Here is a 12,671-nt window from a genome sequence, read left to right on the forward strand (position 1 = left end):
TTTGAATGAATTGAAAAGTCCATGATATATTTGAATCAAATATACAATGTTTTCATTTTTATTATATTTAGTTCTTTTGACTGATGTGTCAAACCTTCTCATTCCCGTTAGTAAAACCTTCGAACCTGCATTTATTTTTTTATTTTTATTTTTTTAAAAAAATACGTTGAAGAACTATGTTCAAAAGAAATTTTAGTAAAAGGTGGCACTCTAGTGCGTTATTAATTATTATTTTTTTTAAAAAAAAAGTTCTAATGCCTTTGTTTTGTTAGTTCATTGGATATCATTTGATTTTACTCTTTACACCGCTACCCAACAAGTGGTCGTCTTCGCTTCCAAAAAAAAAAGAAAAGAAAGTAAAAAGAGACTAATAAAAGCCGAATCCAATAGAAGGGAAGATTCCAACAATGGCCGAAAAAACCAAATTCTTGTTGAAGCGGTAAAAATCAAGCAAATGTATATACCACCATTGCAAATTTGTTGTAAAGCAATTGGCCGAGATGGATAAAAACCAGCAACTAAGAGGCTCCTAAATAATACATTAATTAGCTAAAATGGGGAAGAAAATTTTGCTCCTCTTGCGAGTCCACCCCAAATATCACAAATATTAAACCAAATCCACCATAAAAAACAATAATAAAAATTTTTACAGACTAAACAGATCTCCACAAAGGTACTGTACTCGGTGCCAAAATTCAATAGTCATCACCTCTGGATATGACTTCTTTGCAGGTTGGCCGGAGTAAGATGGTATGCTCGAACTGAGATACATAGCTGCCCTTAACATCACACAGAGGAGGATATGGCTGCCAAAAATAAAAGAGAAAACACTTATTATGTAGTGGCCACAAAACTTATATATATATATATATATATATATATATACACACAGAGAGAGAGAGAGAGAGAGATGTTGGTTATGGTGATTCCATTATTGAAGAGTAGGTCTTCAATCTGCAATGTTCCCTTCCTCTCTCTTTGTATCAGTTCATTTAAAACACTGCTTTCTAACCCATCCGTTAAGATCTTTCCTTTTTTTAGGCCAGCTCCAACACCAAATTAGTGAAATGATCCCAATTTCTCTCAGTTTATGACTTGTCCAACAACAAGAAGCTTTTGTAACTACACTTTCTATTAAATAGCAGACATTAGATGCAAGTGGTAGACATAGTTACAACAGCATGGCACTCTACCTAGAATAGGCTACAAATTCTTGACTTGATCCTAGAAACAACATTTAAAACATTCATTCCTAAGAAATCAAGGGTTTGTTTGTTAAAGGGTTTTGGTCCGATATTGTAGCAAAAATTAATTGATATTAAAAAAAAAAAAGTAGGAACCTTTTTTTTTTTGAAAAAAATGAAAAAGTAAGAATATTTAGTATGAAAAAAAAAAAAAAAAAAATTGTTTTGTAGTGATTTTTTTATTTGAATAGTAATAAAAAGTAATTGATGTGATGTAAAAAGTAGGAGAATGTTAAAAAAATGAAAAAGTAAGATGAATAGTATTGGACCAAAACCGTTTTACAAAGGCACCCCAGGGCTGTCAATGTTAGAGATTTTCAACCTATTAGTCTAGTGAGTGGAATTTACAAGATTATTGCCAAAGTCCTAGCCAATAGGTTGAGAAGGGTTGCAGAGAGATTATTTGGAAGCCCCAGAATGCGTTTGTTAGAGAAGTAGGCAAATGAACACTTGGATAATAGGATCAGATCTGCAGAGCCAGGTATGCTTTACAAATTGGATATTGAAAAGGCCTACGGTCATGTCAATTGGGAGTCCTTATTACACTTGCTGATGTGTAGTTTTGGAGAGAAGTGGAGTACTCAGAGCATTCTATCAATCGATGTGTGTTTTTGTTTTGGTAAATGGCACTCCTTTCGGATTCTTCAATACTTTTTGTGGTCTAAAACAGGGAAATCTTTTCACCATTACTGTTAGTTATCATCATGGAGGCTCTAACTAAAATGATATCTGGTACTGTAGATGGGGGTTTTCTTTTAGGTATTTTAGTGGGGTCTAGGAACATTAGTGTGCTTAACATCTCCCACCTTTTATTTGCGGACCTAGATAAGACGTAGACCGCCTCTTTACTCACTGTGCCTTATTCTTATGCTTTGAATTTGTATCCAATTTGAAAATTATTTTAGCTAAATCAGAGCTGGTTCCCATGGGTAATGTCAATGATGTTGATGGGCTAGCCAGTATTCTGGGCTGCAGGGTTTCTTCTTTGCCTTCAAAGTATCTTGACCTTCTGTTGGGAGTTTTTGTTAAGGTCAAATCTATTTGGAGTGATGTTATTGAGAAGATCAAGTGTGGTTTGGCTAGTTAAAGAGGATGTACTTGCCGATGGGCAAAACAATTAATTTAATCAAGAGCACTCCATTCAATTTGTCTACGTATTTCATGTCTCTTTTTTCCCAATTTGGTGTTTTCAATCACATAGAGAAGTTACAATAGGAGTTCTTATGGGGTGGGCTAGGTAAAGAGTTCAAATTTCAGATGACAAGATAGTCCAAGGTTTGTTCTCCGATTTATAAGAGAGGGTTAGGAGTCCGAATCTTGCTTTTATTCAACTATGCTCTTTTGGAGAAGTGGCTTTGGCTATTTGCATGAAAGAGAGGCCTTATAGAGAGTCCTAGTAAATTCTAAATATGGCAGCTCGTGGGATTGGTGGTGTTCAAATAAGGTTCATGGGTCGTAAGAATGGTGTTATGAAAAAATATCAAGAGGTAGAAAGTTTTCTAGTCATACCAAATCTGAGGTGGGATACAGTTACGAGATTAGATCTTGGCATGATATGTGTGGGGATAGGCCCCTTAAGGAAGCTTTCCCAAATCTGTATAGTATTGTCAGCGGTAAGGATGCTTCCATGGTAGATTATTTGGCCTATCTCGTAATTCCCAAAAGTGGAATGTAAGCTTTATTAGTGAAACTCGCGACTAGAAGGTGGATGTCTTTGCTTCAGTTTTTAATTTGTTGTACGTCGTTAAATTGAGATGGGGGAGGTGAAGACGAGCATTGTTAGGCCTCTTCCAACAGAAACATGTTCGACATTAGATCTTTCTATAATGTCCTTGTACCTCATGATAGCCCTCTCTTCCCTTGGAAAAGTATTTGGCGGAATAAGATCTCCATAAGAATGACGGTTTTTGCTTGGAAAGGTTCTTAAGGGAAGATACTACCATGGATAACCTAAGGAAACGACATGTCATTGGTTGACAAGTGTTGTATATGTAAGAAGAGTATAAAATCTATTGGATCATCTACTCTATTATAAGATTGCCAGTGCCTCATGGAGAGATATTTTCAGTCGTGTTGGGTTAGCTTGAGTTATTCTTGAAAGAGCAATAAACCTTTTTGCTTGCTGGAGAGGGTTGTGCGGCAATCTTCATATTGTAGTAGTGTGGAAGATGGTTCAATTCTGCCTTTTGTGGTGTCTTTGGAGGACAAGAAATTATAGAAGTTTTGAAAATCGCGAAAGGACAGTGGTGAAACTAAAGTCTCTTTTCCAAAACTCTTTACTACTGGACTATTCTTTAGATCTTAATTTGCTTAGTTTTCATGACTTTCTTGATTTTTCTCTCTCTAGACGTGAATCTATTCTATATTTTCTATGTACTTGAGTTGGGCCTTTCGCGCTTATTAATAATATTTCAATTACTTAAATAAAAAATAATTTGAAGTACATGAATATAGCATATACGAGTCAAATGGTGATAAATACCTGAACAATGCCAGCATCGCATAAATTCTTTAGTGCCATAAGGTATTTAGTCTCCCCCAGGCGGTCTAAATACCGTCTGCAGAAGGCCAATGTGGAGAAGTTCTTGTTAATTGTAGCTAACAGTTGCTTTGCCCTTGGCAACCTCAAAGGGATATGACCAACTTCAAAATTTTTCATGTAATGACTGCACTCTAGATCTTCTCTGACATATCCTTTTCCTGAACATAACAACAAACCATTAATTGAACTGCAGGTCATGCTGTGAATTCACTGCTAGCCATTTTTTGTCAGATATAAATCACTACCAAATGCAAAAACTATTACCAGTTGATCCAAACGTTTCAATTGCGAAAAGTTCACCCTCTTCCATTTTTGTCTGCTCCCCTCCTTTCACTATAGGGACAGATTTCCCAGCATGGATCTGATAGCGCCCAATGCTATGTCCATTCAAGTTTCGAATGCTCTTAACTGCCAACAATAGCCAAAGTCCATTTACTTGTCCACATATATCAACATGACATGTTAAATATAATTTTTAACATATAGGATAAGAATCAGAAATTTACTGTCCAAAGAACAAATACAATATTGAACCAAGCAAAAAAAGTATTGCTTTCCACAAGGTCACAGGATATACAAGGAAGTTAGGGTGAAAGCTTTAACATGACCTGCTCCAATATGAAGATGTCATTATTTTGAGTCTATTTAGTGTTACCGGTCAAGGTCTGTTAGTGTTGGGCCCCATTTAGTGGGACTTCTCCAAAGGTATAAGCTTTTAAAAAGCATGAGTTACTTGCATGCTGTTTACCAACCTTCTTTGGCTTAGTGGATGGTTGTGTGTTTTACTATCCCCAAATCAAGGTTTCAAAGATTGGTTAAGGGAAAAGAAAAAGGAAATACTTGCTGGCTATTTGGTACTCCAATGGTGCTTCAGCTTTTTGCCGATTTCGATAAGTGACTTGAGCTTTTCAGGCAGCTTTTGCGAAGCAGCCTAACTGCTTCTCAAAGGAGTTGCAGCTTCTCAGAAAAGCTATAGCTTCTAAAAAGATCAAGCCCTCCTAAACTGGCCCTCAGTAATGCCTCAGTGGTCAAGACATACATTTCTGATCTACTCCCAAATTCCTAATAAACTTGAGCTCTAGGATTGATGCTTCACTAACACGGTATCAGCAGATGACTGCCAGTTAGGTCTTTGGTGGATTGAGTCTTGGTAACTCCCTACTCAGATAAGTTCTTCTCTTTTACTGTTCTTTTTTTTTTTTTTTTTTAATGAATAATAATTTATTAAAGAGAAAAGGTAAAGCCCTTGTACACGAAAACTATACAAAAGAAGATACCACCCTAAAGGTACTGAAATCTAAAAAGTTAACAAGATCTAAATATTCAAAGAAGCGATGTTAGGAACATAGACAGTCCAATCCAAAAGAGATCTAAAAAACAGAGACTTTTAAACAGAGGATATTGGACTCGCAATCCTCGAATAGGCGCCGATTCCTTTCTCTCCAAATGCTCTACACTAAAAATGCTGGAATAACTTTTCAGAATGTCTCCTTGGGATGTCCCTACCCTTGAGTCCTCTAACAATGAAGTAGTTCTTGGATGTTGCTAGGCACCCATGCATTATAAAGTTAAAGAATAACATTTAAGAGACAGAAAACTGAATACAAGCAAAATGTGAGAAGGGTTGACCCACTGGAATTTTAATGTCATATTTAAAGTATAAACAAAAGTTAGCACTCCTTTCCTCTGCTCTGAAGCTGTGTTCTCACTTTTTTTTACCCGAATGGTGAACAAGCATTTATACAGAATAAAAGATATAAACATGTAATGCAGATAACAACAATAAGGTAAGAACTGGCCAATATGGTTATAAAACACGTCAACACTAATTGGAATTGTGCTACATGAAAAAGTGCCTGCTTGTATGATTAAGCTGCCCTTATTCAAGTCATGCTGCTTGGGGAACTCCAACCACTTCGTGTGCGTGCTGTTGCGATTTGCACTTATATGATCCTAAGGCTGGATTCTAAACTTAATGCTGATAATTCTTTGTTTAACTAGCTTCAGTAATATTCCAAAAGTATATCTGACGTATAGGTTCATTATAGAATAACTGAATGAAGCTAAATAAGTTTAATCCAGTTAATTCTACATGTAACAGGCTTCAATAATTTTTAAACAAGTTTACTCTGCATTTAACACCTTCTAATTGGTTCATGTCGTAACCTTCAATTGTCTCGAGTAAACCGACTCCAATGTACTAATATAGGATCTTGTGTATATATAATTTAGTTTCAAATAAGCATTCTTTCTGTTCCAAGTGTTTCCAAAATATCCTTATTAATACGATGAGCAGAAAAGGTAGGAGAAAATCTAAACAACGTTAGAACAGATAGTGTGTGACCAATGCTAGGCCATCTGACTTATGTAAGCCCAAGCATGAATCTTCAACTAAAACATGGCTACTCACAAATTCCCATACATATGAGCTTTTGAGATAAAATGTGATTTAATACAGTGCCAAAGCAAAAGTCTTGAACTTGAACTCTGACTTCACAGTGTACCCCCACTTCAGTTAAATTTAATGTGTCGGACCTCACTTGTTGAGGAGGATGAAAGAGTGTTAAAGTATTAATTAAATAATTAAATTTACATCTTCTTATTAGCTTAAACTTTTGGAATAAGTGAATATTTAACAGAAATAATATAAGCCTCCACACACAAACCAATCAAAACACAAAAACTGAAATTTACTATAACAATTGCCACAAATGTAATACCTTGATACACCTTTCCATTAATTTCAACTTCATATGATTCCATGACCTCTTGAATTGCAGCACCAACATCACAAAGTCGTACATCAATTCCAGATTCCTAGAAAATTGGATAACTATCAGTAACACGATATTCTGTATGGTTGGGGTTCATGACTTCCAGAATTGGTAAAAGGTATAAAGCAGTGAGCAAATACAATACAACCCAAAAGAAAACTTGGCAATATGCTATTTCCAATATCCAAACAAAAACCATCATATATATATAAAGATATTAAAACCAAAAAAACATAAATGCAGCAAGAATAGACAGTGACCACAGAGAGACAGATCAGAGAGCCAGAAACACAATACTTGAAGGTCCAAGTTTCTGTATCTCATTCTGAAGAAATTGAAATGGAAAAGGATAAAAGTAGGGGAAATGAGGAAACAATATTTCTCCTCCAGTGACTAAGGTTGACATTAAGAGCAAAACATGTAGGACCATTGCCAATCCTAGTCAGAATAGAATATAATCTGCTCTACAAATGTCCAAACCAAGAAACAAATCATACTAGTCTCAAGAAGTAAGCAGGATGAATGTAACTCTACAATTAGATTGAACTTTTTAGAACAGACGCTAGCTCATTGCTCGGCCTAAGTCTAAAGGCAAAAGGGAGTTGTTCAATTTGAAGAGCTCCGTTAACTATGGCGATGCATATACATCCGATTGGTGAGGGAAAGGCCAGGCTCACGTGCGGTAGCGCTGAGTTTCCTTTCGGGCTTTGGGTGGGAGGGTTTTCAGTCCTTGAGGGTTTGTGGGGTTTTTTTGTGGGCTGCTAGTTTGGTAGTTGCTGTGTTCTTGGTGGTGCTCAGTTTTCGCAGGTTCTTTTTCTTTTTTCTTTTTTCTGCTTTTTATTTTCTTTTTGTATACTTCTGTATGCTTGGGGGCGCCTATGCTTTTTATAAAGCTTTCTTGATATTACCTATCAAAAAAATAAAAAAAACAGACGCTAGTTCAAAAAGTTATCCTAGGTTCCCATTCAGTTGTTGTTGCCGTCTTTTCTTTCACTAATGCAGCAGTCATAAAAGAATGAACCACAGTGCCATAAGCCATTCCAGGGAGATCAAAAAGAAAAAGAAAAAAAGAAAAGAAAAGATCATATGAAACCCAAGAGCAAGTTTAACAATATCCAGTTTCAGTCATTTGACAATGGTATTCATCGCTGAAGGCACAGTACCTTGATACCTGTATTGGTTGCTTCACGAGAGGCTTCAAGCAGTGGATCGAACATAGGATTGAATGCAACTGTAAAAGCACAGTCGACTATATTTCCTGCAAATCAAACAATAAACCATGACTGAGAACAACAAACAAGAAAAACAGAAGTGTACTTAACCAAAGTAGAATCTACCAACAATATAGACAATTAAAACATACTGAACAAATCAGAGATGCATGGAATATAGGTGGTATACCATCAATATGAGTTCCAAAATCTAACTTCATCACATCATCATACTGAAGCACAGTCTTATCTCCTGTATTTGGGGTCCAATGAGCAGCAACCCTGACAGCGTAAAAGAGCTCAGAGCACAAATAAAAGTTTATGAATAAATTGAAACTAATAAACTTTGCTCAAGTACCAGACTTAAAATTACCAGTTCAGAGAGCACCCTGTAGGGAATGCAATGCCTGCTTCTAGACCATTCTCCGATATCAGCTTACGGACTGTGTTCTCCAATGTCTCACATAGGTCTGTCATCAACATTCCAGGCTTCAGAATACCTTTTATGTACTTTCGAACCTAATCACAAGTAAACAAGCTCCACTGAATGCAATGTTTTACAAAAGGAACAAGTGGAAATTGATTTACCAGCTCAACCTATTTGATCATAAATACAATTTTTTACAGTTAAATTAAATAAATAAAAATCCTCATATTAATAAAAGTATTAACTTGATATAGATATATTTAGATTAAAAAATAAGATTTATTGAGCATTTGAATATAAAAAATCGAGTACATGAAATTAAAGAATGCGTATTTTTATCTTTAAAAAAATGACCAATTTCATAAAATTGGACTGCTTCAATGGTTCTTTGGCCAGTTCAATCCAATCAATTGATAGAACGGTTCAATCCAACCGGAAATGAGACTGGTTCACAATTCAACCGCTTGAGCAAGCCAGTTTTATCCCCTTTTTATTGTTGAATGTCAATAACAAAAAGTTTTCTAACTTTTCCTATGCTCAACAGAAGAAAGATACTTTTCTTTCTTAACTTTCAGCAGTAGCATGTGTACATATAAGAAGAAATTGCAACCTGACGATGAACTTCAGCTGCTCGGCGAATTGAATTATATATTGGTTTTTCGAGGCGCTCCAACTCCCTCTTCTCTTCAGATGTAGTCCTCCATAGGTTACTGACACACAAGCACCAACTTTAAATACCCAGTTCTTGAGGAATTACAAAAGAAACCAAGACACATGAAGTATCAATTCCAGTATATTATGACTGAAATTTGGGACAAAGATAAATGATAATCCCCTAGCCACCCAATACACAAACACATGTATACATAGAATCTTTACTTAAGGAACAAAAATTAATCGACATTTTCTTTAAGTTGCAAAAAAGGAATATATTTAGTCGAATAGAAATATACAAACCCCAATTTAGTTGGGATTACAAATAAGTTGCGTTGAGTTGACTTAGTAGAAATAACATATACTCACTCATCTTTGTACTGCTGAATCTCACCCTCAGGAAACTCGCCAGAAGGGAAAAGGTCAATAACAGGAATGGATGGTGGATCAGTTTGCTCTGGTACTTCTTTCTTCTTCCTGTGCAGGAAAAGAAAATTATCTACTTTCCAGTGAAAATATTCAACCAGAAAGAAAGCAATCAAAGCTAGAATAAGGTCCTCACTTGCTTTTACTTTTCTTCTTTTTTTTCTTGGTAACTTCTGTAAACAAATGGTTTTCAAATGCAAACAAGTGCATACATTAGCATTACATCCACAAACTCCAAATACCAAATTATTAAATCACCCTAGAAAGAACTTATAACAAAATAAATCATATCACGTTATTGAATAACCTCAAATTCACAAACTCTAATCAGAAAAATACACCACAAAAGTTAATGCCCAGGGAAGGAAACTAGTTTCTTGTCACAATTAAGATTCTTCCAATGAAAGAAGAGGAGGGCAGGAAAAAACATGGCTATCAGCTCTAATTAGCAAAAATATATTTAGTCTGTGCATAATGGTTTCAACATAATAAACCCAAACATAAACCGAAAACGCCAAAGATTAAGCATTTTTCTTTCGAATAAGGCATTTTTCTTTCTTTAACAAAAGCCAGGTCCATATAAAAGTTAGTTTAATCAATTACCACTAAGCTATTTTATTACATATGCTCTAAGATTGCTTCTTTATACATTTTTTTTTTTTCCATGAAAATATAATAAAAGCATAGATGCAACTCTGCTTGTACATACATATCCATATATGCTTTCACAAATCGTTTTTAATTTCAGAAGTTTTGAAGTCAGGATCAGTATTTAAAACAAAGACAAGAATAAAAAAGAAATTGATCGTACGAATTGTGTATATCACTCCTAAATACAAACAAAATATATCTAGCTTTTCACTACTCTCTCATTTTCCAAAAGATAATCCAATACTCCAGAAGTAATACTCCGTCCTCTCACATGAACAGTGAGCCTCACCATGAATCTTACCAGTCCGACCCACTTTTATGTGAGAGGAAGAGCATCGCTATTAGAGCACCGAACAATTACTACTTATTTGATCATTATCCTTTATCAAATCCACATTATACAAGTTATATTCAAAAACAATATCTCTTTGCTCTTATAATGCCTGGTCCAGCTTGTAACCTACTGGTTGAACAAGTGACTCAAGATCCACTTCCTCACCCAGTTCAATGTCTACTCTAGATGTCTAGCTATTCCACTGGCAACACAAAAAACAGCTAAATATAATCAAAAGCAGCAACAAGCATACGAAGAAGACAGCCGATGTATCATGTAACAAGAAACCATCACCTTTTCCCTCTTCTTCCTCTTTTTTCCCCTCGTCTTCATCTTTTTCCAAGGTCGAAGAAGGCTCAGAGGCCTCTTCATTGCCATTCACAGGCTCCGCAGCCCCATTTTCTTCAACGGAAACTTCCGTATTCAACTTTTCCTCCGCCATTGATCAAACCCTGAAAACATTCACCAATCCTAGTAAACCCAGCTTCAAATAACTTTCCAACAAACATGATGATCAAATTTCATAGAAATCAAATGGAAAAAAAAAAATGCGATTTTTGAGAGAGGGATAGGGAAAGAGGGTTGAGCTCGGAAGCGGTGGCTGCGATTGGGAGGGAAAAAAGAGTGAAATTGAGAGAATTAAACAACGAAAAAGAAGTTGAAACTTGGAACCCTAGGGAGGATCAAAAGTAAAGAAATTGTGAAAAAAACTATAAAAAAAAAAATACCTCTCGGAGAAAGATTGGGTGGCGGGTCGGTGGAGATTGAGGTAGGTAGACTGTTTAGAGCTCCGGGCTTCGGAAATCCGTAGACGATCGCGGCTGGGAAAGCGACGACATATATAGACGGGCATCCAAGTAATTTGGAAAACAAATTGGGGGTATTTCGGAACACTTCAACGACTTAGGAATTAGGATCATTGACTTGTCTTTTCAAATTTATTACACTTTTTTTAATTTATTTTTTATTTTTTATTTTTTATTTTGGGTTCGTTTCGCGAAGGGTCGCGCTTAGATACTGTTTACCTTTTTATCGGTTGCCAATGTTGACCAGCAAACTTTGAATTTTCAACTTCAATATTGAAGGAAATTTGACCATATTGTCCTTGTCTTTCTCTTCACACCTTTTGAGTTTTTTTCCTTGAAAATCTCCAACCTTAAAACTCACTTTCTCATAAAGACCGCAATTTCATCACTTTCTTCTCCATTGGGTTTGGCTTTTCTTCTTCAATCGAAGACACGCCGTAAATCCCAGTCTCCCCTAGTAAATCCTGTTTATCATGGAGACACTAGAAACGATCTCGGCGGCTCTTGAATGCACAGACGCGAAGAAAGAGGACCTCAAGAAGGCCTTCGACGAGTTGCAATCCCATTCCTCAGTCCTCGCCTCCTTCTCTCGGTCCGACCTCGATGCTCACTTCACTACCCTACAGAACTCGCTCACTGAACGATTTCACCTCCTGGAATAGCTCGAGTTGGAAAAACAAACTCAGACCCACTGCACTGCGTCGACTCAGTTAACTTCCAAAATTTCGGAGACCCTTCTTCTTCATCAATTTCGGAGACCCAAATGACCTAAATCCGGGTTTACCTGAGTGGTGATGTGGGTTCAGATTCTGTGACCCCGCCGAGGATCGAGTTAAGGGCTTTTTGTGAGAGCATAGACGGAAAGGGGTTGAGGAAGTATGTATTAGAGCACCCAAATGAGAAGGTGGCGATAATAGCCGAGCTACCTGGTGCAATGCAGTGCACGCCGGACCCAGCAGCGATGGTCTTGGACGCCATGGAAGGGTTTTATAGCGTAAAGGGCAATAAGGAACGGGATGTGGGTCGTTTGAGGAGGTCTTGTGTGCCATTGTTGGAGGCACTAATGGGGCTTAAGGCCAATGTGGGTGTGGGAGTGAGGGAGAGAGCAAAGGTTGGCTTTGGAGAAGACTCCGTGAGGGAGATTGAGTCCGTGCGCCAGAAAAGAAAATAAATGGATAAAAAGGTAATTTTAAAAATTGGGTTTGATGGGTCACGTGTTGGAAGGCACCATTACCGAAATTGCACAATGTCTAGGTGGGCACAACCCGGTTGCCAAACACCACATTTAATTATTTATAAAATTAAACATTTGCTTTCATTATTTTATTTAAATATTATTTTTAATATTTTTTTATTCTTTTTCTAACATTTATGTATTTGAAATTTTATTTTATTTTTAATGATATATTTTTTAAAATTAGTCTTTTCCCTAATTGTCATATTATACAAAAATTTTCTTTTTCTAACCATGATATTTCATCATTATCAATTCTTAAATCATTGGTATATCTCTAGGCAACATTAGAACAAAGAAAAAGAAAAAGTGAAGAGTGAATAATGTGGTAATTTTGTGGGTATGTAAGAAAAAAAAAATGGTAGGAA

The 12,671-nt window shown here is 36.2% G+C and overlaps 1 protein-coding gene across 1 annotated transcript; it reads right to left on the minus strand.

Annotated features, from left to right (window-relative positions):
• Nucleotides 1-408: 408 nt before the first annotated feature.
• Nucleotides 409-11,125, minus strand: LOC132184077 (methionine aminopeptidase 2B). The gene is made up of 12 exons (XM_059597565.2): nucleotides 10,992-11,125; nucleotides 10,558-10,715; nucleotides 9,415-9,451; nucleotides 9,222-9,329; nucleotides 8,809-8,908; nucleotides 8,145-8,290; nucleotides 7,962-8,053; nucleotides 7,724-7,818; nucleotides 6,507-6,603; nucleotides 4,051-4,194; nucleotides 3,727-3,944; nucleotides 409-806 (listed from the first exon to the last, which is right to left on the minus strand). Exons 2-12 carry the CDS (start codon nucleotides 10,703-10,705, stop codon nucleotides 696-698), a joined length of 1,296 nt encoding a protein of 431 aa, XP_059453548.1. The 5' UTR covers nucleotides 10,706-10,715; nucleotides 10,992-11,125; the 3' UTR covers nucleotides 409-695.
• Nucleotides 11,126-12,671: the final 1,546 nt, after the last annotated feature.

Source organism: Corylus avellana, chromosome 2 (assembly GCF_965113065.1).
Source record: "Corylus avellana chromosome 2, dhCorAvel1.hap1.2, whole genome shotgun sequence".
In the NCBI taxonomy this organism is placed as follows: Eukaryota; Viridiplantae; Streptophyta; class Magnoliopsida; order Fagales; family Betulaceae; genus Corylus; species Corylus avellana.